This window comes from Perognathus longimembris, chromosome 3, assembly GCF_023159225.1.
Source record: "Perognathus longimembris pacificus isolate PPM17 chromosome 3, ASM2315922v1, whole genome shotgun sequence".
In the NCBI taxonomy this organism is placed as follows: Eukaryota; Metazoa; Chordata; class Mammalia; order Rodentia; family Heteromyidae; genus Perognathus; species Perognathus longimembris.
Genome location: NC_063163.1, coordinates 76,028,214 through 76,053,783, shown reverse-complemented (window position 1 = coordinate 76,053,783; position 25,570 = coordinate 76,028,214). Strand labels below are relative to the sequence as shown.

Sequence of the window (25,570 nt, the reverse complement as noted above, 5' to 3'; positions counted from 1 at the left end):
TAAAGAAAGGGAGTCGGGCAATTGGAGGGGAGGCTTTACCATTGGCATTAGCTGACTCTCCTGGGAGAGACAAATTCTCAGATAAGGGACATTAACTACAAGCTGTGTGCCAGTGGCTCACTCTTGTAATCAATCCTAGCTACTCCGGAGGCTGAGATCTAGGGATCACGGTTCAAAGCCAGCTCAGGCAAGAAATTCTGTGAGACCCTTATCTCCAGTGAACAGCACAACATGGAAAGCAGAGAGGGGTGGCTCAAGTGGTACAAGGCCAGCCTTGACCAACAAAACTCAGGGACAGCGCCCCAGGCCCTTAGTTCAAACCCCAGCACTAGCCCCCCCCCCCAAATAAGTCAATGAGAAAGAAATGGAGAGAAATTAGCTAGAAGGCAGAATTGTGGCTTGTGGCATGGTGGTCTGCAGGACAGGGTGTATTTTACAGGATAAGCCTAATCTGGGGTCAGGTCACGGCAAGACAAGGCTCTTGAACTCCCAGGCAGGGCCTAAGACACAGTGGGCCCAGAGGCCCCAATAATGAATGACCCATGGTCTGGCGTCCACAAGCCTGGCCACCATCTGGCCCACAACTGGCTTCCTGGGGCAGGTGCCTCTCCACCTGCTCCCCTACTTGGGGCCAGCTGTGTTCTCCTGGCCCCAGGGTCAGCGCCCAAGAGGCCCAGGTGTCTTAGGAGAGGAAACTGGGTTGGGATGAGTGGCCGTCCATCCCAAGGTAAATTGCATCTCAATAAAGTGCCAGGTGTCTAGTGAACTGGGTCCATGTTAGGCTGTGCCCCCTCAAGCCTCTGGCAGGATACCGCTCCCTCCTGTCCTTAAGAGAGTAGGATGACAATGCAGCTCAGGACAGCTCAGTTGATAGATGCTGTCACTCTCAGCTGCCACCAGCTCTGCCTGGCTCTGCCCAATTCAATAAACCCAGAATACCCTTCTCTTCCTATTTCTTTGTGTGTTTTTTTTTATTTGTTTTGTTGAGACAGGGCCTTGTTATGTAGCTCAGGTTGGTTTTTTTTTTTTTTTTTTTTTTTTGGTCAGTCATGAGGCTTGAACTCAGAGCCTGAGCCTCTTTGTGCTCAAGGCTGGCACTCTACCACTTGTGCCACCGTGCCACTTCTGGCCTTTTCTGAGCAGTTTATTGGAGATAGGAATCTCACTATCTTTCCTGCCCATGCTGGCTTTGAACTGAGATCCTCAGATCTCAGCCTCCTGAGTAGCTAGGATGACAGGTGTGCCACCAACACCCTGCCTATCTTCTTGTTTCTAAATGAGTTCAAGCCCCAGTACCACTAGTACAGAATAAATGACCAGACCAGAAGACCTGGGAGTGTGGCTCAGCTATAGAGAGCAGACCTAGCAAGTCCATGGTTCCAAGTTCAAATCCCCGTACGTCTCCGAAGAACAAAAGCTAAAATGGTCCAGATGGTTACTGGGGGAAATAATACAGAAGGGCCTAGTCTGGCACCAGGGACAGCACTGAGGCTTCACGGGCTAAGAGGAAGTGGGGCAAGGCGGAGTGTTGAGGAGAGTGTTGACAAAGATGTATGGGGAGCAGCCGTCTGGGGGTGTGTGTCCCAGCTGTGGCCCGGACGCCCAGCCTGTCCCATCTGCCACAGGGGCCATTTATTAAACCCATCATCACACAGGCAAACAAGCCACTGCTTAATTGTCAACATGATGCTGAAGCAGGACACCCTGACGCCTGTGTACTGTGTGTGCTGAGAAAGCTAAGCAGGGGGAACAATCCTTGTGGTGACCCCGAGGGGCAGAGTGGGGTCACTGGGTACCCCAGTAGCTCCAGGGTGAGGGTTGAGCAGCCCAAGGACTCCGAAGCTTCTGCCAGGGTCCCCACAGCTCCCCGGAGTGCTCCACATCCATCCTGTCCATCACACTGCAGGGCCCTAGACCTTGGTTTATGTTGCCAGGGAAGCATGGTGGCCAGTTCCTATAGCAACCCTGTACTACCCGGGATGCTAGAGAGCTTCTGCCAGTTGCCATGGTGCCACCCCCATCCACCTACCAGTCTGCAGAAAGATGGAGGTGGGCGGAGCCTTGGAGACAGGGAGGGAATAGATGCTGAGGACTGTAACCCTCAGCCACACATTCCACAGGGCCTCTCTCTCTCCCCTGAGGCTTCAAGAATGGAGCCTGTGCATAGCATTCTCCAGGCCTTTGGCTATCGTTGGGGCCCAGACACCCCAACAGGTTGATCTCCAGTCTCTGACAGTGTGGCTTGGGCAAGCTGGTTTTAAACCAAGATCTGAAGATCTCAGTCCTGATTAACTGGGCTACTGGCAAGTGTGAGCCACCAGCTCCTGGCCCATGACACAGATAGAGTCAAATGTAAAAGCCGCCTGCACCGAAAGACAGAGACAAGTCCAGCTGGACTTCTCTACACACAATTTATTTCCCACTTTTACACAGTGTTCCCAACCCATGTCCTGGGGGTTGGGTGGGGGGGCTGGGTCGTAGATCAGGAAGGGGAAAGAGGGGAGCCTGAGCAGATGGACCCCCATGGCCTCAGACCCCCCCCCAAAGAGGACAAGGGGGAAAGAAGAAGGCGACATCAAAACAGGCTCAAATACTCTGAAGCCACGATACAGACAAAAGCTTGCCCCAGGGACAGGGTCAGGGACAGGGAGGAATTAGGATTCTACCTTGGACCCAAGGAGAGAAAGGAGGACAGGACGGGGGTAGGGGCACGAAGTTGGGGTGCAGGAGCCCCAGGCATTTCTCTGTGACCTTGGCTGAGGTGGTGGCAGAGGGAGGCCTAGAGCTTGGTGAGGTCCAGTTGTAGCTTGTAGGATGGGGGACTGTCTGCGCAGCCAGGGGATTCTGGGGACCAGTCTGCCTCCAGGGTCAGGGGCTGTATAGGGGCCAGTGCCTGGTCACCCGCATACCATGGGGCAGGGCTGGCCCCAGCCTCCCTCCCTGCCCCCCGACTATGGGCTCTGCCCACTGCACCCACCTGGAACTTGAGGTGTGGCCGGGGCGCAGAGACCAGGGTGCAGCAGCTGAGCCACAGGGTAACCAGCAGGGAGAGGAAAAGGCAGCAGGCGAGGACCCATCGGGGCAGCCCTGAGCGCCTACAACCACATACAGCTCAGTGGGGGATGCAGACCAGAGACTCCCACACTCCCACCCAACCCCAGCCCACCAGGACCCCTCTTCATCAGCACCCACTCCCCGCCCACCCACCGGGACATGCAGCTGAGCAAGTCGCCATCCTGGGGCTCCGCCAACTCGGTGCGGGCTCTACTGTGTGTCTTCACCCGGATCTTGGCCTTGCGCACCTCATCCAAGGGTCCTACAGGATCTGAGAGACAGGTATCCTCTCAGGGGACCTGGACTCACAAAAGAGGACCCCCACAGGGAATGGAGGAAGCCATGACCAGGGAGTCAAACCCAGCCAATCCCAGTTGATGGACCCTAGGTCCTACAGCTGGACTGGGGACGGAAAGCCCACTTCTACTGGCCTCTTGGCCAGGAGGGCTGCTGTGGTTGGGGTCCCTCCAGGGTGTGCCCAGTTGGGCCTAGTCCTTACCCACGTGCACCTCCAGGGCCTGGGGGTGCGACCCCCTCCAAGTCACCTCCACTCGTCGCAGGCGGCCCCCCTGGGATCCCAGCTCCTCTACCACAGGCTGGCTCTGGCAGGGACAAAGGGCACCAAAGGCTCCTGAACCCCAGCAGACCCCACTTAGGACCAGAAGGCTTGTCAGGGGGAAGGCCACTACCCTGTGGGCTTGAGGTCACAGATACCCTGCCATCACAACCCCCTACCGCTTTAAAGGCCCCCTCTGAGCTCCCCAACTGACCATCTGCCCCAGGCCAGGACAACAGAAACACAGTGACTGACTGACCAGTGATCCCAACTCAGTGATCGTCATGCAGTCTCTGACATCCATAGGCTGTACAGAGGGGAAATCTCTTGGGAATGGAGTGAGACAGAGCCCCTTGATTCAGCCATGCCTGAAGCTTAGTCACCCTGGATTTTGTATGCCATGAGCTAATAGCCAGTGCACATCCCACCTTCCCCACCACCCGCATGCCACTGTGGATCCACTCAGCCTGAGCTCACCTGGAAAACCACCACCTTCCCGTTGTCGGTCTGCAGGTAGTATGTCCAGGTGGAGGACACAAAGCCCTGAGCAGAGCTGATCAGGTCATTGCAGAGGGTGGAAAGTAAGTCCAGGAGAGAAAGGGCTCCGCTGGGTGCTTCTAGAACCTTCCTCTGTGTGTCGGGGGCGGGGGGGGGGGAGGCCCAAGCAAAGAAAAGTCAGTCAAGTAGGGCTCCCGGCAATGGTGAGGTGCTGAGAGAGTCCACCATGCGTGGATTGGGTCACAAAAGCTATTTTTACAACGAGCATTGATACCTGCCCTGCACTGGGTTTGCTGTGTGTACCAGGGGAAAGTGAAACACCACTTCTGAACACTAATATGAAGAGAATTCTCTTCCCTCAGCCTCACAACTTCAACTCTATGATGTCTTCCATGACTATGACTACTCATGTTAAAACACTCACTAGCCAGATGTAATCTTACCTGTAATCTCAACTACTTAGGAGGCTGAGATCTGAGGACCCCAGTTCAAAGCCAGCCTAGCCAGGAAAGCATTAGTAATTAACCAATGAAAAGCTAGATGCAGAGCTGTGGCTCCTGTGGCAAAGCACCAGCCTTGAACAAAAAGAAGCTCAGGGACAGCACCCAGGTCCTGTGTTTAAGCCCCAGGCCCCACACACAAGTGTGCACACACATACAGATTTCAGCAAAGCTGTGGTCTGGCCTTAGCTAAGACAGATGCTAGATAAATGATGGCCATCGCTGTATCCCTTCAGTGGGCTTTGGGTTGATACTGGCCCTCAATCTTGGGGTGCAGAGTTTGGGGGATGCCTACCTTCTGCTCTGGTAGCAGCTCAGGCAGAGTAGTCTGGCTCCAGCAGCCCCAGCTGCAGGCCTGCTGCTCTGTGTCCTTCACATAGGCTTCCACACAGGCTGCCGGGTGCAGAGGACAGTGGGCTCGCCGCCCTGCCCCTCCAATAACCCCCCAGACCCCCCTGCCCCTTCCCCCTCACCTGCTTCACACTCTGCCTGAGTGGTGTTGGGCTGGGAGCTTTGGGCAAGGAAGTGGCAGATGGAGAAGAGGCGGCAGCCCCGCTCACAGGCGCTGACCAGCATGGCCTTGTCATGTGGGGACTCCGAAGGAGCCTCCAGCTCCACCTGGGGAAGGTGGGACACAGGTGCAGGAAAGGGGAGTGCTGGGGGAGGGCTGGGAATGCTGAAGGCTTGATTCCCCATTAAAAAACAAAAGAGGAAGAGCTGGGCTGGGAATGTGGTTTAGTGGTGGAGTGCTTGCCTAGCATGCATGAAGTCCTGGGTTTGATTCCTCAGCACCACATAAGCAGAAAAAACCAGAAGTGGCACTGTGGCTCAGGAGGTAGAGTGCTAGCCTTGAGCAAAAAGAAGCCAGGGACAGTGCTCAGGCCCTGAGTCCCAAGCCCCCAGGACTGGCCAAAAAAAAACAAAAAACAAAAAAACCCAAAAACCGGAAGAGCTGAGCGCCTGTAACCCCAGACACTCAGGAGGCTGAGATCTGAGAACCACAGTTCGAAGCCAACCCAAGCCAAAAAGTCCCTGACACTGTTTTCTCCAATGAGCCACCAGAGAGCAAGGAAGTGGAGCTGCAGCTCAGATGGTAGAACGCCAGCCTTGACCAAAAGAGCTCAGGGACAGCGCTCAGGCCCGCGCGCGCGCGCGCGCACACACACACACACACACACACACACCACGAAACACACACCCACACACCCACACACCCACACCACGAAGCCCCAAAGAGGCTCTGGGGATGGGGGAGTAAGTCACCCGGCCTCAGCGCCAGGTTCGCTCCAGGTTTGGGTTCCCAGCAGGCGGGAAGGCGGGCGCACCCTAGGTCTGTGCGCGGCTGGGGTGCCGGGAGCCCCGGCCAGGCCTGCCCCGGAGCCTGCGCGCCCCCACCCTCCCCACCGGCGCCTCCCGCCGAACCCCTCCGCACCTGCGCGGGTGTGCTCGGGTCCCGCTGGCGGCAGCGCTGCGGGCAGCTCGCGGCGTCCCCGAGCGGCGGCGGGGCTCGGGGGTCGCGGGCGGGCGCGGTTGGCGGCGCCAGCAGCGGCAGCAGCAGCAGCGCAAGGGCGGCCATAGCAGGCGGGTACGGGCGCGGGGACCGTAACGGGGACGGCAGGGCTGGGAGCAGGGACGGGCGCGGGGACAGCGGGGACCGGGCGCTGACGTCACCCGAGCGAGGCAGCCTGGGAGCGGGGGGCGGGGGCGCCGCCACCGGGGGGCGGGGATGGCAGAGCCGGTGCCACCTCGGGGTCCCACGGGCAACGGCGCGCGGGCCGCAACGCGCCCGCCCTTCCGCGACCCCCGGCCGGGGTGTGCAGTGCGTCTCCCACCCGGGACACGGGGGGCTCAGCCACCTCGACCCCGAGGCCCACCGTGGGACCCCTGAAGGCCCAGCCCCGCCCGGCGCGCGGGGACCCTCGGCGCGCATTGCAGGCCCCGGAGTCTCGGCCTCTCCTTCCAGGGAGGCTGCTAGGGCTGGGGTCGAGGTGTCACCGGGTCTCGAGCCCGCCCGCCGCAGGTGCCGCAGCCCCGCCCGCCCCACGCCGACACAGCCCCCGCAGACAGAGCGGCTGCCCGCGGGGTCGCGTGATCGCGGGGGCCGCAGTTCCGGCGGGCGGCGCGGGGCCTTGCTTTCATCTCCGCGGCCCCCACGTGGCTTAATCAGCCGCGGCTGTGCTTGGCGGGCCGAGAACATCTGGATCGCGGCGCCCCTCCCCCGGCCTGCAGACCCTGCGCCCGGCCGGGCCTCGGGCGACCCTGCGGGCGCCGGGCCACCCCACCCTGCAGGGCCGCGGACCCCGCGAGAGCGGGCCCTGGCCCGCGCGCGTCCTCACAGTCCCCAGTCCCGGCGCCCCGCCCTCCTTCCGCTCCCCGAGAACCTCTCCCCGCGCGCGCTCTGCAGTCAGGGAAACTGAGGCCGGGGGTGGGCGACGGGCTCGGAGGGTACTAGGGGGGGCCGGGAGGCCGCGAGCGGGTTGCCCGGCCACCCCAGCCTCAGGTGAGTCCCGGGCCCGCCCCAGGTGCGCCCCGAGCCCGGTGTCCCCCGGGAGCGGGCCCAGGTGAGGGGCGGGCGGCCGGCGGCGGCTGTGTCGGGTTTCAGGAAATCCGCCGACATTCCTCGGGGGCTTGAGAGGGAAAGTTGCCGGCGCCGCCCCCGCCCCCAACTTCCGACCCCCCGGGGCGGCCGGCGGCGGGGGGCGCTGGGGCCCGGCGGGCGCCGCCCCGCCGTGAATCAGCTGGAACCACCGCGGCTGAGGTTTGTGCGCGCGCGTGCGCGCGCGCGGCGGACAAATGGCCTTTGTCCTCCGCCGCCCCCGGCCCGACCTGTCTGTCCCCCAGCCCGGCCCGCCGGGGTGGTTGGCGCCGGGGACGGGAGAGGAGAGGCGTGGGGAGGGGAAAAGGGGCGCAGCCCTCCGGGCCCTTCTGGGACTCAGTCTCTCCTGGGTGCCGGGGACCGAGGACCCGGCCCAGGCAGGGTCTTCGCTGGAACCTGTCCCTACAGCCCAAAGCCCAGAGAGCCCTGACCTTGACACCCACCCCCCAGCCAGCCCGAGCAACCCAGGAGCTGGTAGTCCTGGGCAGGGACAGAGAGCCTTACTTCTCCGACCCCTCCTTTGTGGGGTCCCCCTGTCCCTCTTAGTGTGCCAGAGGTCCCTGTCTAGGCCTGACTTCTTTGCCCACCATGCCTCCATGGAAGGTTCAGGATTGAGGAAGCCCCCCCCCCCCTCCCGCCTCCACCTGGTCCTTGTCCTCAAGTACATTCCCAGCCTCCTTGAAGGACCTGGGTCAATATTTGCCAGAAATCCTGTCAAAGGAAATGGATAGGCTAAGGAAAGAAGGGGTTCACCTTGGACTCAGTGGCTCCTCCTAAAGTCAGAGATAGGGGGCTTTGGCTGCCCACAGACAGGGTGGGACTGGGCCGGTTAGGAAATCCTGCTTCATTTGCTTCAGTTCTGCGGATAAGGATGGGACAGAGTTGTTTACCAACCAGCCTGAGTTAAATGGCAAGTAAGGGGCCTGGACCAGTGGGGGAACCTCAGCCAGCAAGATTTTTTTTGTTTTGTTTTGATGGCAGTGCTGGGACTTGAACTCTGGCTCTGGGCACTATCCCTGAGCTTGTTTTGCTCAAGGATGGTACTCTACTACTTGAGTCACAACAGCTTCATTCCTGGCTTATTGGTGGTTATTGGAGATAAGAATCTCACAGACTTTTCTGCCCCAGGCTGGCTTCGAGCCTCAATCCTCAGATCTCAGCCTCCTAACTAGCTAGGATTACAGGCAGAGTCACCAGAGTGCATCTGGCAGCCAGACTGATGGGGGGCGGGGGGAGCAGTGTTGTTGCTTTGTGGAGGGCCTGAGCAGCCCTGACCTTTTCTTTTGTACATATTTATTGAACTCTTCTACCTCCCTCCCTGGGCCCAGAATGGGGTCCTATCCTATGGGTGGGCTCCAGATAGCCTGCAAAGAAAATACATGCTGTTGGATGACCTGTGTTTCCATGACAATAAAAGAAAGGGATGAGGTAGGGATGAAGTTGAGAGGCAAGGCCTGGCATGTGGACCTGCAGGCAGCTATGTGGCAAAGAATTTCCCAGGATAAGGCACAGCCATGGGAGGCCCTCCCCTGGTAACAGAGCTGGTAAGGGAATGGCTAGAGCCAGTGCAGAGAGGAGAGAAGAAGTCGGAGTCAGGAACAGGGCCCGACACAAATGGTGTTTTGCTTCCCTTTAAAACTCCCTGGGAATGCCACCCCACAAAGGCAGGGGGATGGGTAGCCCCCATCGGGGGATCGGCAGGGAGAAGGGGTGGGAATCTCGGGTGGGGCTGTGCTTTGGGGAGGGAGAGGCCGCAGGCTCTGCTGATGAATTGAATGTGAGGGGCTCCAGGTCCGTGCCTGCTGCCAGATTCCAGGCAGCATCCACCTGGGTGGAGGGGGACACAGAGGGGAGATGAAAGATCGGGCTCCAGGACCCCCCCCCCCAACACGGGGCCTGGGGAGAATCCCCAGGGAAGCAGTGTCCGCGAAACAGCCACATCTCACAGCCCTTGGGCCCACCTGGTTAGGAAGCCCGGTCCCCATCTTCGGAGTGAACCTGAGCTGGGCGCGGCCTCGAAGCTTAGGGCGAGGCCTCGTGCTCTGGACGACCCCAGAGCCCACATTAGGGGGTTCTGGAACCACCTAGGCACCATTCTCCGAAGGTCTGGGGGTCCTAGAGTGAGAGTGGGGGCAAGCTGGAGCAGACAAGGCGCCTGTGCCTTGGGGAACCCGAGTGTCCCCCTGGACGGTTGGGGACTTAGAGGGAGGGGCTGGGCCTTTAAGGAACCCGAGACGGGGCTTCAGCCCGTCCCCCTCCTAGCAGGGAGGTCACCCCAACTCCCGTTGCGCTCCCCCCTCCGGGCGGCGGCCTCCAAGGCCGGGCTCCCCTTTATTTCGTGGGCACTGGGTTGAGTGGAGACAAAGAGGATGCGACTGGCGGGGGGGGGGGGGGCGGGGGGAGATGTCCGGAAACCGAGCGAAGTCAAGGATCCGAGGAGGAGCCGCCCGGGCGGCCGCGCTACCTGCCCAGGGCCCCGGGCCGGGATTACTCACCGCGGGGCGTCCCAACAGCGCCCGCCCTAAGTTCTGTCCGCACCCAAAGCACACCACACCCAGGCCCCGCCCGCACCCTACCCCGGCCCGCGGGGCCGGTTTTCCACGGGGTTCGCGGGCGCGCTCAGGAGAAGCCCCTCGGCTACCCCTGGCCTCTCCCACCCGGCGCGGGCCCCTCGCGTCCGCCCTCGCGGGGACTCCGGGGACCCGGCGTGCGCGCGCGGGGGACTCCGAGCCGCCCCGCAGGGAAGCCGAGCGGGAGCCGGGCGGCGGCTGGGCACCGCGGAGCCCCCGGGGAGGGAGCGAGCGGGGCGGGGCCGAGCTGGGTGGGGACCGGGCGACGCGCGGCGGAGCAGGCAGGGGACCGGGACGGGGTCTTGGCGGGCGGGGCCGGCGCCGAGGCTAGGGGCCAAGGGACGGGCGCGCGGGCGGCGGGGCGGAGGGCGCCCGGGCGGGGCGCAGTGCCCGAGGAGGGCGGCAGGAGGCCGGTGCGGGGCCGGGCAGGGGGCGGGGCCGGGCGGGGCCAGCGGCGGTTAGCGCCTTGTCAACCCGGCTGCTCGGACTCGCTCCGGCCTCCGCGTCCGGCGACGTGCGGGCGCTCCGGCCACCCTCCGCGCCCGCTCCGCTCCCCGCGCCCCCGGCAGCGCCAGCCCCATGCCCGCCGGCAGCCCGGGCCCCACCGCCCCATCTGCGCGGTGGCCGCCGCCGCTGCCGCTGCTGTTGCTCTGCGTCCTCGGGGCGCCGCGAGCCGGATCCGGAGCCCGTGAGTAGCCCGCGACCGGCGGCGGGGAGGGTGCGGGCGGCGGCACCTGGGGCCGGGAACAAAGGAAGGGGCGCCCTCACCTGTGGGACATCCTGACCTGGCCCGCGGCTCCGTCTTCCCCGCCGGCCAGGGGCGCCCTCACCTGGGCAGCGGGGCCTGGGGCACCGAGCCAGGATCCTGGGGCATGCGGGCCTCGAACGCGGGACTGTGGGACTCCGCTCTAGAGCGCGGCCCGGCGTAGAACGAGCCCCGTGGGGCGGGCGGGCCCGGCCTGACTTAGCGCCCCAGGCCCGGGACGCCACCTCCGTCCGCGCCGCCCTCCCCAAGGTCCCTGGCAGCGGCGATCTGTGCGGGCGTGCTGGGACCGGGCTTCGGGAGCCGCCCAGCCCGGGTACCGGTGGGCCCGCAGCTCCCCGGGCGGAGGACCCCCCTCCCCGCCCCGGCGGCGCCCGGCTCGCGCGGACGCGCCCAGGCACACAAAGACGCCCCCGGGCTCGTCATCATCCCGGGGCGCGCCCGCTACACCAGGGCACCGCCGGGGCGCACGTGCCCCTTACTACGGGGCACGGAGGCGGGCACGGCATGAGCGGGCCAAGGCCGCTGGGGCTCCCCACACGCTCGGAGCACTCGGGGTGGTGGCTGCCGGCGTTCTCCCAGGAAAGGCGGCGCAGGGTCTGGCGCCTGGGGTGCTGGCCCAAGCTCCACCCCGGCTGGTGAAGGGCCTCCGGGCCCCCATGGCTGTGCCCTGCAGTGGGTGGCCCCGCGGAGGGCCACCAGCGGGGCCAAGCTTTGTTAGCAGTAGAAGAGGCGAGGGCCGGGCTGGGGCGGGTGTTGTGCGTGCTGTTCTTTTTCCTTCTTGTTTTAAGGCGGACGAAATTAAAAGATCCTCACACCTCTGCAATATGTTTTCACTTAAGGTGCGTCTTCGCACCTGACCAGCAGGCGTCATAAAGTGGCTGCTGGTACTAGTGAGACAGGAGGTGGGGACCCCGGGGCTGGGGTGGAGGTACAGGCCACCCTCCCTCCCTCCCGCCTCTCAATCTCACACTTTTCCCTTTTAAAACACATGGCGTTCCTTTTAATAACAGCGGCGGCTCCAGATTGGGGAAAGGGGAGAGAAACAACTTGTAAAGGCCTGGGCTCTGTGGGAAAGGAGGGGCAGCTGGGAGCTGGGAGGAGGGGGCTGTTCCAAAGCCCAGCCTAGGGGTCTGCAGTCCGTCCCAGGCGCCCCCATAGAGGGAGGCAGTGCCCTGCCATTGGAGACATTGTTTACTGGGGGCCGGGCCAGTGGCTGGGCCAGCCTCGGACTGCAGCCTCCCCTAGCTCCTGACCGCCTGTGGCGCAGGGCTTCCTGGCCCCCTTCCCTATCCATCTCCCTCCCCTCGCTGGTAGAAATACGAAGAAGAAAACAGAGCTGAGAGGGGGACGCCAGGTAGAGTGCCCTAGGCCCCAGGCAGTTGTGCCCCGTTTCCAGGAGATGGATCCCAGCTTGACCTCGCCCTGTTGGGACTGGCCCACACAGGCCTGCCCATCCTTGCCCTCCTTCCCTGCCCTGCCCCAGGCCAGCTGCAGCTGCTGGACGGCCCAGGCCAAAAGCGGGTGTGGCACAGGGCAGTGGCACAGGGCAGTGCCCCCAGCCAGGACCCCCCAGACGGCCCCTCTGGGCCCAGTCCACACTGTGGGTAGGGGTCCTGGAAGGTCTGGCTTGGCCTTCCCACCCTGCTGGGGTCGGGGGTCCAGGCAGGAAGCGGTGGGTGGGCCAGGGCAGAGACACTGGCACGCCCGAGTTCATGCCAAAGGAATTCCGAATTAGCGGGCGGCTGGCTGCCTGGGACCTCCGGGGCGGCCCCCCGCGCCTCACCCCCCCCCTCCCGCTGGCCGCCTCCGCCTCCTGGGTTCTGGCCTGCTCTGCCGGCTCCTTCGCACGGATGCTGAGACCTCCAGCGAGCCCCAGCCAAAGCCCCAAACACAACTGAGAAACCCGGTTTCCAGACTGGGTCCTCCTGCCAAGTTTGCCCCCCAAAACAGTCAGGGCCCAGCCCAGAATGGCGTTCGTGCCACCTCACCCATCGGGGGCCAGGAAGGACAGTGTGGGAAGGGGTGGCTGTGAGCTTCCACGGGGCCTCCCAGGGGGGCCTCCAGCACCCGGTCCTTGGCACTGGCTCCACCAGGCTTGGCTCTGCCTGGCCCCAGCCAGTCCCTTCCCACAGCCTCCTGGGGAATCCTTTTAAAATGCAAATATAACCACAACTCTCCATGCTTGGAACCCAGGAAGAATTCCTCCCTCTTCTCTCTGGTCATCGTCCTTGCTGGCTTCTCAAACTTCTGTTTCCTCTACTCTCCTGCCCCAGGCCCTTTGCACTTGCAGGCCTTAGCCCACCACCTGGGCACAGTATCTTAGATGTTTCTACATAGTTCCTTCTCTCATTTTCTTAATTGATTGCTCACCTCTCCATACCAGCTCTCTTTCCTGTGCTTTCTGCTTAACATTGTCGGTTTTGTTTTGTTTTGTTTTTTGTCAGTTGTGAGGCTTGAACTGATGGCCTGGGCACTGTTCCTGAGCTTCTTTTGCTCAAGGCTAGCATTCTACTACTTGAGCCACGGCACCTTCTGGCCTTTCCTTTTTATGTAGTACTGAAGAATGGAACCCAGGGCTTCATACATGGTAGGCAAGCACTCTATCACTAAGCCACATTCCCAGCCCAAACCTGTCTACTTTTTTTTTTTTTTTTACTTCTCCTAGATACTTGTTCTTTCTGTTTTTCTTGCTGCCTCCTTGAGTTTAAGGTCCACAAGAGCAGGGATTTAGCATATCTTGGCTACCGAAGTGTCTCCAGATTCTGGCCTACTGTAAGCTCTCTGTAAGTGGGTGGATGGGTGGGTAGGTGGATGGATGAGTGGATGGGTGGATGGATGGTTGAGTGGGTGGGGGAGTGGATGGGTGGGTGGGTGGATGAGAGGATGGATGAGTGGGCGGATGAGTGGGAGGTTCAGATCTCACAACCTCTCTGGCAGAAGGTAGGTGGATGGGAGGATGGATGAGTGGATGGGTGGATGGGTGGGTGGGTGGGTGAATGGATCGATGGATAGATGGATGAGTGGGAGGATCAGATCTCACAACCTCTCTGACAGAAGAACAGGCTCAGAGAACAAATTTAAACAGCCCAGTCAGCCTCGGAAGCCCCTGTTGGGGCATGCAGGCATCCACCAGTATTGTCACCCCCAAGGCAGCTCCATGAGGCTAACACCAAGGTCTCTTCCCAGATGGAAAAGCGGAGACTCAGAGGGGGCCAGACGCATGCTTGCTAGACCCCCTACCCTTCCAAGCCTCAGTTTCCCCCGGTAACATATAGTCCTCTTAGGTCAGTCTGAAACTTGCACTTCAGTGGTTTGCCATGCCTGCCTTCCATGGGCTAGCATGGGAGAACTTGAACTTGCAGAGTCTGTAATCATGTTCCATGACGAAATCAGGTAAAATCTTAATAAAAATGCCCTGAATTGTAATCCTAGTTACTTGGGAGGTAGAGATCTGAAAATCCTGGTTCAAAGCCAGCCTGGAGAGGAAAATTCGTGAGACTTTTACCTCCAGGTAACCACCAAAAATTCAAGAAGTGCAACTGTGGCTCAAGTAGTTGAGTGCTAGCTCTGAATGGGGAAAATGTTAAATAAGCAAGAGTGTGTGCGAATTCTGGTTTCAAGCCCCACTGCTAGTTCACACACACAAATGCCCTGAATAGTTGTTGGGGTTTTTTTTTTTTTCCTCTTTCTCTCCTCTCTCTCCTTCTCCCTCTCCTCCCACCCTCTGCTTCAAGTGCTGGGATTACAGGTGTGCACACCAAACCTGTCTAAGGCTGTTCTTGTTGGCATTCCAAAAAAGAACAGAGAGTCAGAACCAAGTGCACAGCCAGCCCCTTGGGCCCCAGTGGTCTTTTGTTTTCTTTTGGCTAGTCCTGGGGCAACTTGAACCCAGGACCTGGACGTTGTCCCTGAGCTTTTGAGTTCAACGCTGGCTCTCTACCATTCACACCACAGCTCCACTTCTGTCTTTTTTTGGTGGTTAATTGGAGATAAGAGTCTCATGGATTTTCCTGCCAGGGCTGGCTTTGAACCATATCCTCAGATCTCAGCCCCCTGAGAAATTGGAATTACAGGCCTGAGCCACCTGCACCCAGCCTGAGTGGCCTTTTTGTTTTGTCAGTCCTGGGCTTGAACTCAAGGCCTGGGCACTGTCCCTGGCTTCTTTTTGCTCAAGGCTAGCACTCTACCACCTGAGCTGTAGTGCCACTTCCAGCCTTTTCTGTATATGCGGTGTTGAGGAATCAAACCCTGGGCTTCATGCATGCTAAGCAAGCACTCTACCATTAGGCCGCCACAGTCGTAGTCCCTGAGTGGCCATTTTTAAGGCCTGCTTTTCTAACAAGCCCTGAGTGATATTGGGTGGACGAATGTGGGCTATGGGCTCAACTTGGGCTGGTCACATGACCACTGATTCTGGTTATTCATAAAATGGAGGATGAACAACTTCCTAGGGCTACTTAGAAGCCTCGGCATGGGGGAAGGGGGCCTTCGGTGAAGGCAGCTTCATCACCAGACTGACTGGTCCCCTCTTTGACCCCAGACACAGCTGTGATCAGTCCCCAGGACCCCACACTTCTGGTTGGCTCCTCCCTGCAGGCCACGTGCTCAGTGCACGGGGACCCACTGGGGGCCACGGCAGATGGCCTCTACTGGACCCTGAATGGGCGCCGCCTGCCCCCTGAGCTCTCTCGTGTGCTCAACGCCTCCACCCTGGCCCTAGCCCTGGCCAACCTCAATGGGTCCAGGCAGCAGTCAGGGGACAACCTGGTGTGCCATGCCCGGGACGGCAGCATCCTGGCCGGCTCCTGCCTCTATGTGGGCTGTAAGTGTCCCCTGGACACCCCGGGGAGACTGTAAACTGGAGGGGAGGGTTCCCAGGGGTGAGGCTCACGGTGATGTCCAGGGCATCATTCCTGTCTCCCTTCCCTTTAGTGCCCCCAGAGAAACCTTTTAACATCAGCTGTTGGTCTAAGAACATGAAGGACCTGACCTGCCGCTGGACACCCGGAGCACGTGGGGAGACTTTCTTGCACACCAACTACTCCCTCAAGTACAAGCTGAGGTGCCTAGAGGGCCGGGATGGGTGTGTGCCCCAGCCTAGCCCAGCCCAGCTGTGGGACCCATAGATTGGAGCTGGCCTTTTCTGAGACTCTGGTGCACATGCCCAGTGCCCGTGGTAACATGGGTGATATGGTGACATCATGGTGGCACCCTGCCTACCCCGCAGGTGGTATGGACAGGACAACACGTGTGAGGACTACCACACGGTGGGCTCCCACTCATGCCACATCCCCCGAGACCTGGCCCTCTTCACGCCCTATGAGATCTGGGTGGAGGCTTCCAACCGCCTGGGGTCAGCCCGCTCTGACGTGCTCACCTTGGATGTGCTGGACGTGGGTGAGCCCTGGGGCTTGCCTGGGTCCCCCTCCCACGGGAGAGCCCCTCACATCCTCCCATGATGTTTATTCCCCCCTCACCCTGTCTTCCTGGGACCCACCCCCCATCCTCCCATGATGTTTAGCCCCCCCCCCCCCCCCCGTGACCTGGGGCTGCATCTCTGCTCATGTTGGTCTGGTGCTTGGACAGAAGTATCCGGGCATCCGGGCCCCCTCCACTCCTGAAACAGTCAGGACAGCACCCCCCCCCCCACCAGAACACCTGGCCTGTCCACCTCCCCCCTCCTTGGCTGCCCAGGTGTGCAGGAAGGGACCCAGGGGAAGCAGGGGGTTGGGGGTGCCCAGGTTGGGAGGCGCCCCAGGAAGCCGAGGCCTGGATCTGGGGGGTGAGGGTGGAGGCAGGAAGTGGATGATCTGTGAGCAGAATTGGGCCTAATCTAATTAGCGTAAGTCTCAGCCCTAACCAGTCCTGGGCCTTAACCCTTTCAAATCCTCACTGAAGCCTGTCCTTGGGATGGGGAATGGAGGAGCTCCGGGCTCCTCCAAATTTTGGTGTTTAAAATGTGAAGGAAGTGAGATGGGAATGGAAGGGGGTGTGTGTGTGCTGAGTGCCCAGGGGTGGTGTCTGGCAACTCCCCACGTAGGAAAATGACATAGAGGGATGTGACAGGCACAGGCTGCAGGGTCAGGAAAGGCCCCCCCACCTCCTGGCACTGGTGCAGCCACCTGGAGAGCAGGTATTATGCTTTCATCCAAGTCATTAGGGTGATCACAGCTAACCTTAATTGGACTCTGGCAGGTGCTGAGTGTCTGTAATATTAACAGACACAGGCCACCAGTCCCAGGAGGGGGGGGGGTAATACCATAGCCACCAGCCTCAGCAGGGCCACCTGGGGAGCTTCATCCGGACACCCCAGGTGGGTCTCCTCCAGTAACCAGAGCCTGTCCTGTCCTGTAGTGACCACCGACCCCCCGCCGGACGTGCATGTGAGCCGTGTGGGGGGCCTGGAGGACCAGCTGAGTGTGCGCTGGGTATCTCCCCCTGCCCTCAAGGACTTCCTCTTCCAAGCCAAGTACCAGATCCGCTACCGTGTGGAAGACAGTGTGGACTGGAAGGTGCCTGCCCCTCCCTCCCCAGCTTCAGGGGGCCTCTCCCCCAGAGCTCTGACCTTGACCTCTCTGGGGGCAGGTGGTCGATGACGTCAGCAACCAGACCTCATGCCGCTTGGCCGGCCTGAAGCCAGGTACCGTGTATTTTGTGCAAGTCCGCTGCAACCCGTTTGGCATTTACGGCTCCAAGAAGGCTGGGATCTGGAGCGAGTGGAGTCACCCCACTGCAGCCTCCACCCCCCGAAGTGGTGAGCCCCCCCCCCCCCCGCCAAGACCAGCCTGCCCTCCCACACCGCAAAAATAGTGTGGCCCCTTGTTTCCTGCAAGAGAGCAAAGGGCTTCCCCAGGCCAGTAGCCTGCTCACATTGCCAATGTCCTCGAGCATGGTTGGCCAAGCTACTGGTAGATTGAAGGGCCTCAGCACCTCTCTCCCTCGTTCACTGGTGCTGGGATGGAACCCAGGGCCTTGGGCATCCCCAGCCCTTGGTGTCATTTTTGTTTGTTTTTGAGACATGGGTTTGCTGTCCAGCTCAGGCTGGCTCAGCCGGCTCCTGAGTGCTGGGAATGCAGATGAGGCCTCAAGTTGCGGCTCTCAGTGGACCTTCACTTTAGATGGAAGTAGGAGTGGGGCTGGAGCTGACTTGCTGCACCCTCTGGGGTTTCTCTGAGCCTCTGGACCCCCACTCTCTCCTTTGTGCATTGAGAGGGAATCTGGCTCTTGGGAGGCCTGGCTCAGTTTCCCCATCTGGAAAATGGAAGGAAGTGTCTCCTCCAGCCCTGTCTCAGGGTGTCATGAGTATTGAAGCTGGCACAGTATACAGGAGGGGCCCCCGGGGCACCGTGTTATGTGGCTGTTGGAGGTGAGGAGGCTCTGGGCCCCGCCCACCTCTGCACTCCAAGGGAGGACCCTCGTTTTTTCAGGCAAAGATGCCCCCCTCCAAGGCCACACAGGAGTCTGAACTGTGTGTCCAGGGTCATGCGGATGGGATGCTAGAGAAACAGAGGCCCAGAGGGAGTCGCAAAGCCGGGGAGGGGCAGGCCTGGGCTTCAGCCAGCTCCCCAGCCCCCCTGCCGGGCCCCTCCAGGTTCTGGGGTGGGTGGGAGCCAGGAGGGCGGGGAGGGGCTGAGCCTTGGCCCCCGCTTGTGCCCAGCACCTGCGATTCTTGCACGGGAGCCAGGAGGCTGCTGTGTCCGCCGGGGAGGCGGGGGGTGGGGTGGGGTGGGGGAGGCCGGCAGGGGCGGCGGGGGCCGTGCCAGGGCCTGTCAGCAGGTCCCCGACTTTATTTATGACGTGTGGCCGATGTCCTTATCCGCCGGCCCGCCGGCCTGCTCGGGGTTGGACGGGCCTCGAGCCTCCCACCTGGCCCAGCCCAGGCTTCCCGGTGCCTGCCCACCCCCCCATGCTGCGCCGGTCCCCTTGGGGTCCCTTCGGGCCCAGTCTCCCACACTTCCCCTCGGCTCCCTCTTCCTTGCCTCCGGGTTTTCTTTCTTTTCTTGCAGTGTTGGAGGCAGAGCCTGGGCTCGGGTCCTCCTTGTCCCTCTGTCTCCAGGGTCTGTCTGTGGCTCCCCCATTCCACGCGCCCCACATCTGCACCCGCCCGTCCCGTCCCATCAGAGCCTGACCCCCGTCTCTCCCCATCTCCGCCCCGCCCCTACTTCCCCTCAGCCCGCATCCACACCTGGTTCCTGGAGAAGCTGTGGGGGGCCCCTTCCTCCTCGCTCCCCCCAGGGGCGCCCCCTTCCTCCGCGTCCCCCCGGGGCGGGGCGGGCGGGCGAGGAACCGCGCTGCGGGCGGCGCTGTCCGTCCGCGCGCTCCCCCTGCCGCCCGCGCCCGACACTGCGACCTGCCGCCCTCTGCAGAGCGGCCGGGCCCGGGCGGGGCATGCGAACCCCGGGGCGGCGAGCCCAGCTCGGGCCCGGTACGGCGCGAGCTCAAGCAGTTCCTGGGGTGGCTCAAGAAGCACGCGTACTGCTCCAACCTCAGCTTCCGCCTCTACGACCAGTGGCGGGCGTGGATGCAGAAGTCGCACAAGACCCGCAACCAGGTAGGGACCGGGGCACGGGGGCCGCGGGGCGGGGCTGCAGCCCCTCCACTCCGCTTGTCTTCTTTCCAAGCACAGGACGAGGGGAGCCTGCCCTCGGGCCGAAGGGGCGCGGCGAGAGGTAAAGGGGGACCCGAGCGGGAGTGGGGGAGTGCATGAAGCTGGCGAGGGTCTCCTTCCAGGCCCCGCGGACCCCTCCCCTGAACCTTAGAGACTCTCAGTGAAATCCCTTCTCGTTCGCTCACTTACTATTATTAGCACTTGCTGGATGCCTGGAACATGGCCTCCTCAGGAGTGCATCTTCTCACCACTGTTAGCATGCCTGCGCGCCTAGTGCTTGATCTGTGCCATGAACTTCAGGAGACAGCCAGATAGTCACAAGGCCCAAAGAGGGGCAGGGTCCCATCCAGGGCCACACAGCCCAAGGGCAAAGGACTGTACCTGTACCTCCCCCTGCCCCCAGGCTCCCTTCCCTAAGCCTCTCTCATTCCCCAGCAGGTCCTGCCAGATAAGCTGTAGGAAGCCCGGAGACCCCCAAGGCTAACAGCCCCTCCCCCAGCATTTCCAGGCACCCAGCAGGAGGGAGACAGGCCGAGCTCCAAGCTCCAACTCGGTGCAGACCTGTGGATGAAGTCGTTCCTGCGTGGGAGCTGGGTGCATGGCTCCACTCCCCAGCCCGACCAAAGTCTTTTCAAATAAATGAGTTCTTCAGGTGCTCCCATGAAGAGGAAGAGGAATTTGAGGCCTGGGTAGGGGTTACCATGTTCTCGGGGAGACACAACTCCATCTAAATGATCATAGCCTCACACATTTGTGTACACTTTCTCTCCAGGATCTGTGTTTAACAAGCCCCAGCGTTTTTAGAGCAAGGCAGCGGTACCCCACAGCCCCCCTTGCCCCAGAGGATGCCCCCCCCAGATGGCAAAGCCGCCAGCTGTATAGAGGAAGAGCTTTATTAGGGCACGGTTTGAAGCAGAGTCCTGGGGCACGACCTCGGCTAGCTGGCGGTCAGGGCTGGGCAGGCCGCCACGGGCCTCATTTCCCCTTTCCCTCAGCTCGTCTCTGGGGACCCGCCATCACTCGGCAGATTCCGAATCAAACCTGAGGTCCTGCAGAACCTCGCTGATCGCTTCCATGGTTTTAATTACCCTACAAGAGCGGATGGGAACTATAAATAAACCCAGATGGGCCGAATTAGTCGCTGCTGCACAGCTAGCTCAGCAAGGGCTGCAGGGGAAGCCCCAGGCCCTCCTGCCTGCCAACCCTCAGGCAGCAGGAGGGTCGTGGGGGAGGGGTGTGTGAGCACGGACTGCACAGGCTTGTGCATGGGGTCAGGAGTATGCCTAGAGCCCCATGTCTAAGCCCTAAGGGCGGCGTGTGGGCAGGCCTGGCACCTGTGCTTCCGCGTGCCACACCCACGGTGTTTATGATGGGAAATGACAGACGGAGCCTGCGTGTTGACCACATCTGGGGAGACCAAGTGGATGTGTCCCAAACGCCAGGGGTCTGCCGGGTGGGCAGGGGCTGCCTGGGATAGGTGCTTGTGGCAGTCTAGCCTGCTAGGAGGATGGGGGTGTGCGCTCACGTCATTTTTAGCTGATGGGCCTGCTCAGTGTCCTCCTGCCCTCCGGTCAGCTCTGGCGTCCCCAGCAGCTGCAGTTGGGCCACCTAGTGGGGAGAATAGCAATGGACTGGGTGTCACCGGGGCAGAAGCCACCCTTGGCGCACCCCTCCTGTGCCAGAAGCTAAGGATTCCAGGAGGGCGGGGCTCCGTGCGGGAGGGGCCAGGCCAACTAACTATGGGTGTGGCTCCGCGAAGCTTCGGATTGGTGAGAGGTCTAGTAGGCGGGGCCAGAGCTGCGGGGACGCCGGGATGGTGGGGGAGGGGCAAGAGATCAGGGTCCTGGCGTAGACTCACCAGCAGACCGGAGGAAAGGGTGACCCCGGTGAGGTTTCACCTACACTCGCTGCTAGGATTGGCTGTAGAAGCGGAGTAGGCGGAGCCTTAGGAGACACTTCTATGGGCATGGTTTTTGGGCTGAAGTGGGCGTGGCACCGGTGCTCACGTGAGGAAGGGGCGCCCCGCAGGGATGAGGTCCACCAGGGAAGGGGCGTGGGTCTGCAGTCCCCGACAGGGAAGACCCGCCGGAGACGCGGGGCAGCAGGAAGAGGTGCGGATAAGGGTGCCCGGGAGCGCGCCTGGGGTCCGCAGCGCCCTTCTCTACGGCGCGGCGGAACGGGGGCTCACCGCGGCCAAGCGCGTCTGCTCCAACTGCTGCAGTTTGCGCACGTGGCCGGCGAGCAGCGGCTGTGCGCGGGGCCCGGACAGCTCCGCTTCCACCGCCAACACTTCCCGGGAGGCGGCGGCAAAGGCCTGGGTCACCTCGTGTACGGCACTCCGGTAGCGCGGGAAGTCGTAGTGCGGGCCGCTGCGCAGGTACTCGCGGTGTGCGCTGCGGGAAGCGGGTTCCTGAGCCCGCGCCCCCGGCGCTCAGACCTCCCCTAGTCCACCGCCCGGACCGCGGCCCCTCCCCCACTCACCCCTCCAGCTGGCGGAAGGCCTGCGCGCGCTCCGCCTGCAGCTGCTGTATGCGCAGCACCAGCGTCCCGAGCCGGGCGTCCTTCTGAAGGGCAGAGGTGCGCGCGGGGGTGTGAAGCCGGAGACCCGCGACCCCCGCCCACCCGCCCTGCGCAGCCTGCCTCACCTACCCAGGGCCACGCTGAGTCCCCTGCACCTCCTGGCGAAGCGGGGACGGGGGCCGCGGCGATCATGTCTGCCCAGCGTGGCTACGCGCTGGGCCCGGCGCGCCGCGGGCTTAGCGCCCCCTCAGGCCCGGAGGACTGCTACGCCGGCAAGCACGTGCCGCCGAGGCGAACCCGCACTTCCACAAGGAGCTGCTCAGCCAGAAAAGCCCCAGCAAAACACCATGCAGGGATATAGGCCTGGCTCAGGTTGCAAGGCCCACAGGCTTTTGTATCCAACTTGGGGCTTGAAAACTCAGGCCTGGCTTTCTTCTGCTTAGTAGGAAATAGTCTCACATTTTCCTGCTCAGGTTGGGTCTAAATTACAACACTCAGGTTTCAGCCTCTTGAGCAGCTTTCGGGGTGAACCTAGGGCAGCCTAAGTTTGACCTATGTACACTCCAAAATAGGCAGAGGCCCAGCTCCCTGGTGCATGTCAGCTGAGAAACTACTCAATCATCAGGGATAGGCAATCTCCTAGATCCCAACCCATGGCCTCCCCCAGCACATCCCCTCACCCTACAGGCTGGGCTTGCCTTCTCCTGCTTCTGGTGTTAAAGAGTCCACAAGTCTTCCACAACACTCAGACAGGACCAAGGTGACAGGAGAGAACTGGGGGAGCCGTGGATTCAGCCCTTCCCCCCACAGACCAGGCAATGGACACGAGTTACTGCTCCAGTCTACGTAAGGGAAACTTTATTTAGGCCCTGGGTGCGGGGCTGGCAGAAGCCAACCTGGCCCCTCGGTGGTGGCCAACTTTATTTGACCTTCTTCTTGGGGCGGAGGTTGTTGGTGTGGCCACACTTCTTCTTGCGGCAGTTGACGGCACGGGGGTGCAGGCGGGCATAGCACCTGCAGAGGATGATGGTGGTGAAGGCATAGTGCCTTTTCCCTCTCCCACCAAGGCAGGGGACCCCATCCCAGAGTACTCCTAGCCCACCCCGCCCGTACTTGCGGCAGATCATCTTGTCGCAGTTGTACTTCTGTGCAAGCTGACGCAGAGAGGGCTCGATGATGCCACCTCGAAGGCGAAGCACCAAATGCAGGGTGGACTCTGGAGACAGGAATTGAGAGGGCACCTGAGCCCTGGGCCTTAGATGGCCACCACTGGACCACACCCCCAGCCCTGGTCATTTGAAGCCCACCAGCAGGGTGATCCATTCTTACTGGCCAGATCCCCACCCTGTACCTTTCTGGATGTTGTAGTCTGAGAGGGTGCGGCCATCCTCCAGCTGCTTGCCAGCAAATATCAGCCGCTGCTGGTCAGGTGGGATGCCTACACAGAAGAGCAGGTTCTGTCAAGCTCCCCAAAGGCAGGTGGCAGGTGACCTGCACCCCCACCCCCAAGAAACCTGGCAGACACCCAGTGTCCATTCAGACCCTGCAACCCTGGCCAAGGCAGAGGCTCCCTCACTGAGGGCAGGGATTCCTCAAGTCAAACTCACCCTCCTTGTCCTGGATTTTGGCTTTGACATTCTCGATGGTGTCGCTGGGCTCGACCTCGAGGGTGATGGTCTTGCCCGTCAGGGTCTTCACGAAGATCTGCATGTCTGAGTCTGCTAGGGCAGGATGACAAAGTGAGCACTGAAGGCTGATACTGGGTGGGGAGGACCTTCATCCCTGCTGTCTGCCAAAGCCCTGCCCTCACACACCTTCAAGCCTATATAGCCTGAGCATGGCCATATGCTAGGACCCCTCCACCTTACTCTAGGATGCTAGATCAAGAGGTACTCCCCACAAAGGAGCACTCAGACCTTAGTGCCTCAAGGCACTTCTGGGGTATTGCAGACCCGGGACTGCTAGGAGCTGGCAAGGTATGAGAGCAAAGGGACTCCAAAGGGCAAATACTTGCCCCCCCCCTTTTTTTGAGGAAATGTTCCTTTCACAAAGATTGACTGAAATACAATGAGGAAGGATGCCTACTCTCTGCACTTTTCTGTGCAGTGGGTCCTATAACAATATTATGCAAGCATGTGACAGGTATTATATGAAAGCTAAGGCTTTTGCTGGAATAAAGTGTGCCATCATCATCCCCTTGCCCCTTGGAGCCTCTGTGCTGCAGGTGAACCGCGGCACTGGTGCATGTCCTTGACTGTGGTCTCTGAGTTTTGTTTTTTGCCAGTCCTGGGGCTTGGACTCAGGGCCTGAGCACTGTCCCTGGCTTTTTTTGCTCAAGGCTAGCACTCTACCACTTGAGCCACAGTGCCACTTCTGGCCGTTTTCTGTATATATGATATTGGGGAATCAAACCCAGGGCTTCATGCATGCTAGGCAAGCACTCTACCACTAAACCACATTCTCAGCCTGGGCAGTTTTTGTGCCAGTTGTGGACCTGTGACTAAAGACTGACGATCTTCACACACAGCTCCCAGCTGCTAGAAGCTAATTAGAAGGTTAAATTCTTTGCTTGGGTTTTCTCGGAACCTCAGACTTCACTCAGCCTCCTGAGATAACTAGTGGCACTGAGGTTTAAACTCAGGGCTTGGTGCTTGCTAGTCCATAGCGCTACCACTTCCACTACGCTCTGACTTTACATGCTCCATTTTCCTTCCCTCCCCCATCCCCTGCAAGTCTTTGTTCTAACCTCATCAGACAGACACACAAATCTGGGGGAGGAGAGGTGCAGCCCCGGGGCGAGGCGCTGGCCTTCCACACGGGAGGTGCAGGAAGGCGCCAGAGTCCAACATTCACCGGGTGCGTCTACCTACGACCCCCTCCTCTAAAACCAGGGCCCGCCGGCAAGGGCGACGCCAGGCAGGGCGCGGCGCCAGGCTGTGCTCACACGCGCGGGGGTCTTTTTAAAAAGGACCGCGCGACTCTCGAGTCCATCCTCGCCACTAACTCAAACCAGTCGTGCCTGGGACCCTCGCCACAACCCCGAGGCCGAGAAGCCGCCGGGCCCCGCGAGGCGGGCCGGCCCCTCCCGAAGGCCGCGCTCGCCACCGGCGGGCCCCGGGACCGCAGCCTCGGCCTCGCGCGCCCCGCAACCACCTAGCCGGCCCCGGCTGCCCTTCCCGCCGCGCGAGCCCTCCGCAGCCCGCCCAAGGCCCGGCGCGACCCCGCAAGACCTACGCCACCGACCCGCTCGGCCGCAGGGTGGATGAGAAAGAGGGCGGCGGAAGCGGAAACCGCCGATTCTCCGCTGAGGGCGCCTGCGCACCGAGCACGACCCGCGTGCGCGTCACAATCCGCGGCGGCGCACCGGGCCCCGCCCCAGACCCCGCCCTCGGGACGCCATATTGGTTGTTGGCACGAGAAGCCGCGGCGGGTGTGGGCAAACGAAGGAATTGCCTGCTTCCGGACGGGACCCGGCGTGTCGAGTCACGTGAGGGAATGGCCACGCCCCCAGGTGTTTTGAGCGTGGCTTCCGGGTTCCGCAGTTGCGGGTGCTTTGTAGCCGCTTCCGGTACCCGCGAGGACTAGCGTACACCGGAAGGGTCGCTAGTAGTGCCAAAGGCGCGGATTCTGGAGACCCGGGGAGGCCCAAGGGCTCAGGCCGGTAGTTAGCAGGCTTCCTGGACGCTGGACTTGAGGGCGGGGCCTGCGGGGTCCGGGAGAGCTGGGGGCACCCGTGCAGGGTCGGACCTATCCTGGATGCGTGTGTAGGGAGGGCCAGGCCCCATGGGAGACTGGGGAGTGGGGGCGGGGTGGAGAAGAGGGCCAAGCCCCTTGGGAGCTGGGGGAGGTGGTGGAGGGAGGGCTGGCCAAGGTCTATTGGGAGCTGGTGGGGAGGAGAGGGA

The 25,570-nt window shown here is 61.5% G+C and overlaps 4 protein-coding genes across 15 annotated transcripts; 1 reads left to right on the top strand and 3 right to left on the bottom strand.

Annotated features, from left to right (window-relative positions):
* Positions 1-2,403: 2,403 nt before the first annotated feature.
* On the bottom strand, positions 2,404-6,317 carry Tmem59l (transmembrane protein 59 like). 2 transcript variants are annotated; one of them, XM_048342638.1, is made up of 8 exons: positions 6,041-6,317; positions 5,082-5,226; positions 4,904-5,001; positions 4,088-4,240; positions 3,554-3,656; positions 3,208-3,325; positions 2,978-3,095; positions 2,404-2,893 (listed from the first exon to the last, which is right to left on the bottom strand). In XM_048342638.1, the coding sequence occupies exons 1-8, from the start codon at positions 6,182-6,184 to the stop codon at positions 2,780-2,782; spliced, it is 993 nt and encodes a 330-aa protein (XP_048198595.1). In that variant the 5' UTR covers positions 6,185-6,317; the 3' UTR covers positions 2,404-2,779. The 2 variants fall into 2 exon arrangements, with proteins under 2 accessions (XP_048198595.1, XP_048198596.1); XM_048342639.1 differs by having other exon boundaries at positions 2,404-2,875; positions 6,041-6,300.
* Positions 6,318-10,227: 3,910 nt separating this feature from the next.
* Crlf1 (cytokine receptor like factor 1) lies at positions 10,228-19,804 on the top strand. 10 transcript variants are annotated; one of them, XM_048342629.1, is made up of 9 exons: positions 10,232-10,462; positions 15,081-15,362; positions 15,473-15,602; positions 15,768-15,937; positions 16,895-17,052; positions 17,126-17,294; positions 18,907-19,091; positions 19,167-19,209; positions 19,587-19,804. In XM_048342629.1, the coding sequence occupies exons 1-9, from the start codon at positions 10,354-10,356 to the stop codon at positions 19,598-19,600; spliced, it is 1,260 nt and encodes a 419-aa protein (XP_048198586.1). In that variant the 5' UTR covers positions 10,232-10,353; the 3' UTR covers positions 19,601-19,804. The 10 variants fall into 10 exon arrangements, with proteins under 10 accessions (XP_048198588.1, XP_048198579.1, XP_048198589.1 ...); XM_048342628.1 differs by having other exon boundaries at positions 19,584-19,804; XM_048342627.1 differs by having other exon boundaries at positions 19,162-19,209.
* A 219-nt stretch (positions 19,805-20,023) lies between these two features.
* Rex1bd (required for excision 1-B domain containing) lies at positions 20,024-21,883 on the bottom strand. Of its 2 annotated transcripts, none has more exons than XM_048342656.1 (5): positions 21,798-21,883; positions 21,630-21,712; positions 21,337-21,541; positions 20,674-20,756; positions 20,024-20,256 (listed from the first exon to the last, which is right to left on the bottom strand). In XM_048342656.1, the coding sequence occupies exons 1-5, from the start codon at positions 21,858-21,860 to the stop codon at positions 20,238-20,240; spliced, it is 453 nt and encodes a 150-aa protein (XP_048198613.1). In that variant the 5' UTR covers positions 21,861-21,883; the 3' UTR covers positions 20,024-20,237. The 2 variants fall into 2 exon arrangements, with proteins under 2 accessions (XP_048198613.1, XP_048198612.1); XM_048342655.1 differs by having other exon boundaries at positions 20,024-20,237.
* Positions 21,884-22,497: 614 nt separating this feature from the next.
* Positions 22,498-24,975, bottom strand: Uba52 (ubiquitin A-52 residue ribosomal protein fusion product 1). The gene is made up of 5 exons (XM_048342592.1): positions 24,912-24,975; positions 23,276-23,389; positions 23,020-23,106; positions 22,782-22,884; positions 22,498-22,682 (listed from the first exon to the last, which is right to left on the bottom strand). Exons 2-5 carry the CDS (start codon positions 23,376-23,378, stop codon positions 22,589-22,591), a joined length of 387 nt encoding a protein of 128 aa, XP_048198549.1. The 5' UTR covers positions 23,379-23,389; positions 24,912-24,975; the 3' UTR covers positions 22,498-22,588.
* Positions 24,976-25,570: the final 595 nt, after the last annotated feature.

Excerpts from the sequence above, each read along its gene's own strand:
- Rex1bd (XM_048342655.1), bottom strand. The coding sequence starts at position 21,860 with ATGATCGCCGCGGCCCCCGTCCCCGCTTCGCCAGGAGGTGCAGGGGAC. Across the intron at positions 21,542-21,629 it reads GCCTTCCGCCAGCTGGAGGG|CGCACACCGCGAGTACCTGC; the intron begins GTGAGTGGGGGA and ends CGCTTCCCGCAG. Across the intron at positions 20,757-21,336 it reads AGCAGACGCGCTTGGCCGCG|GTGGCCCAACTGCAGCTGCT; the intron begins GTGAGCCCCCGT and ends TCTCCCCACTAG.
- Uba52 (XM_048342592.1), bottom strand. The coding sequence starts at position 23,378 with ATGCAGATCTTCGTGAAGACCCTGACGGGCAAGACCATCACCCTCGAG. Across the intron at positions 23,107-23,275 it reads CAAAATCCAGGACAAGGAGG|GCATCCCACCTGACCAGCAG; the intron begins GTGAGTTTGACT and ends TCTTCTGTGTAG. Across the intron at positions 22,885-23,019 it reads AGACTACAACATCCAGAAAG|AGTCCACCCTGCATTTGGTG; the intron begins GTACAGGGTGGG and ends TCCTGTCTCCAG.
- Tmem59l (XM_048342638.1), bottom strand. The coding sequence starts at position 6,184 with ATGGCCGCCCTTGCGCTGCTGCTGCTGCCGCTGCTGGCGCCGCCAACC. Across the intron at positions 5,227-6,040 it reads ACCCGAGCACACCCGCGCAG|GTGGAGCTGGAGGCTCCTTC; the intron begins GTGCGGAGGGGT and ends CACCTTCCCCAG. Across the intron at positions 2,894-2,977 it reads GGCCACACCTCAAGTTCCAG|GCACTGGCCCCTATACAGCC; the intron begins GTGGGTGCAGTG and ends GCGGGTGACCAG.
- Crlf1 (XM_048342622.1), top strand. The coding sequence starts at position 10,354 with ATGCCCGCCGGCAGCCCGGGCCCCACCGCCCCATCTGCGCGGTGGCCG. Across the intron at positions 15,603-15,767 it reads TCCCTCAAGTACAAGCTGAG|GTGGTATGGACAGGACAACA; the intron begins GTGCCTAGAGGG and ends CCTACCCCGCAG. Across the intron at positions 17,053-17,125 it reads AAGACAGTGTGGACTGGAAG|GTGGTCGATGACGTCAGCAA; the intron begins GTGCCTGCCCCT and ends CTCTGGGGGCAG.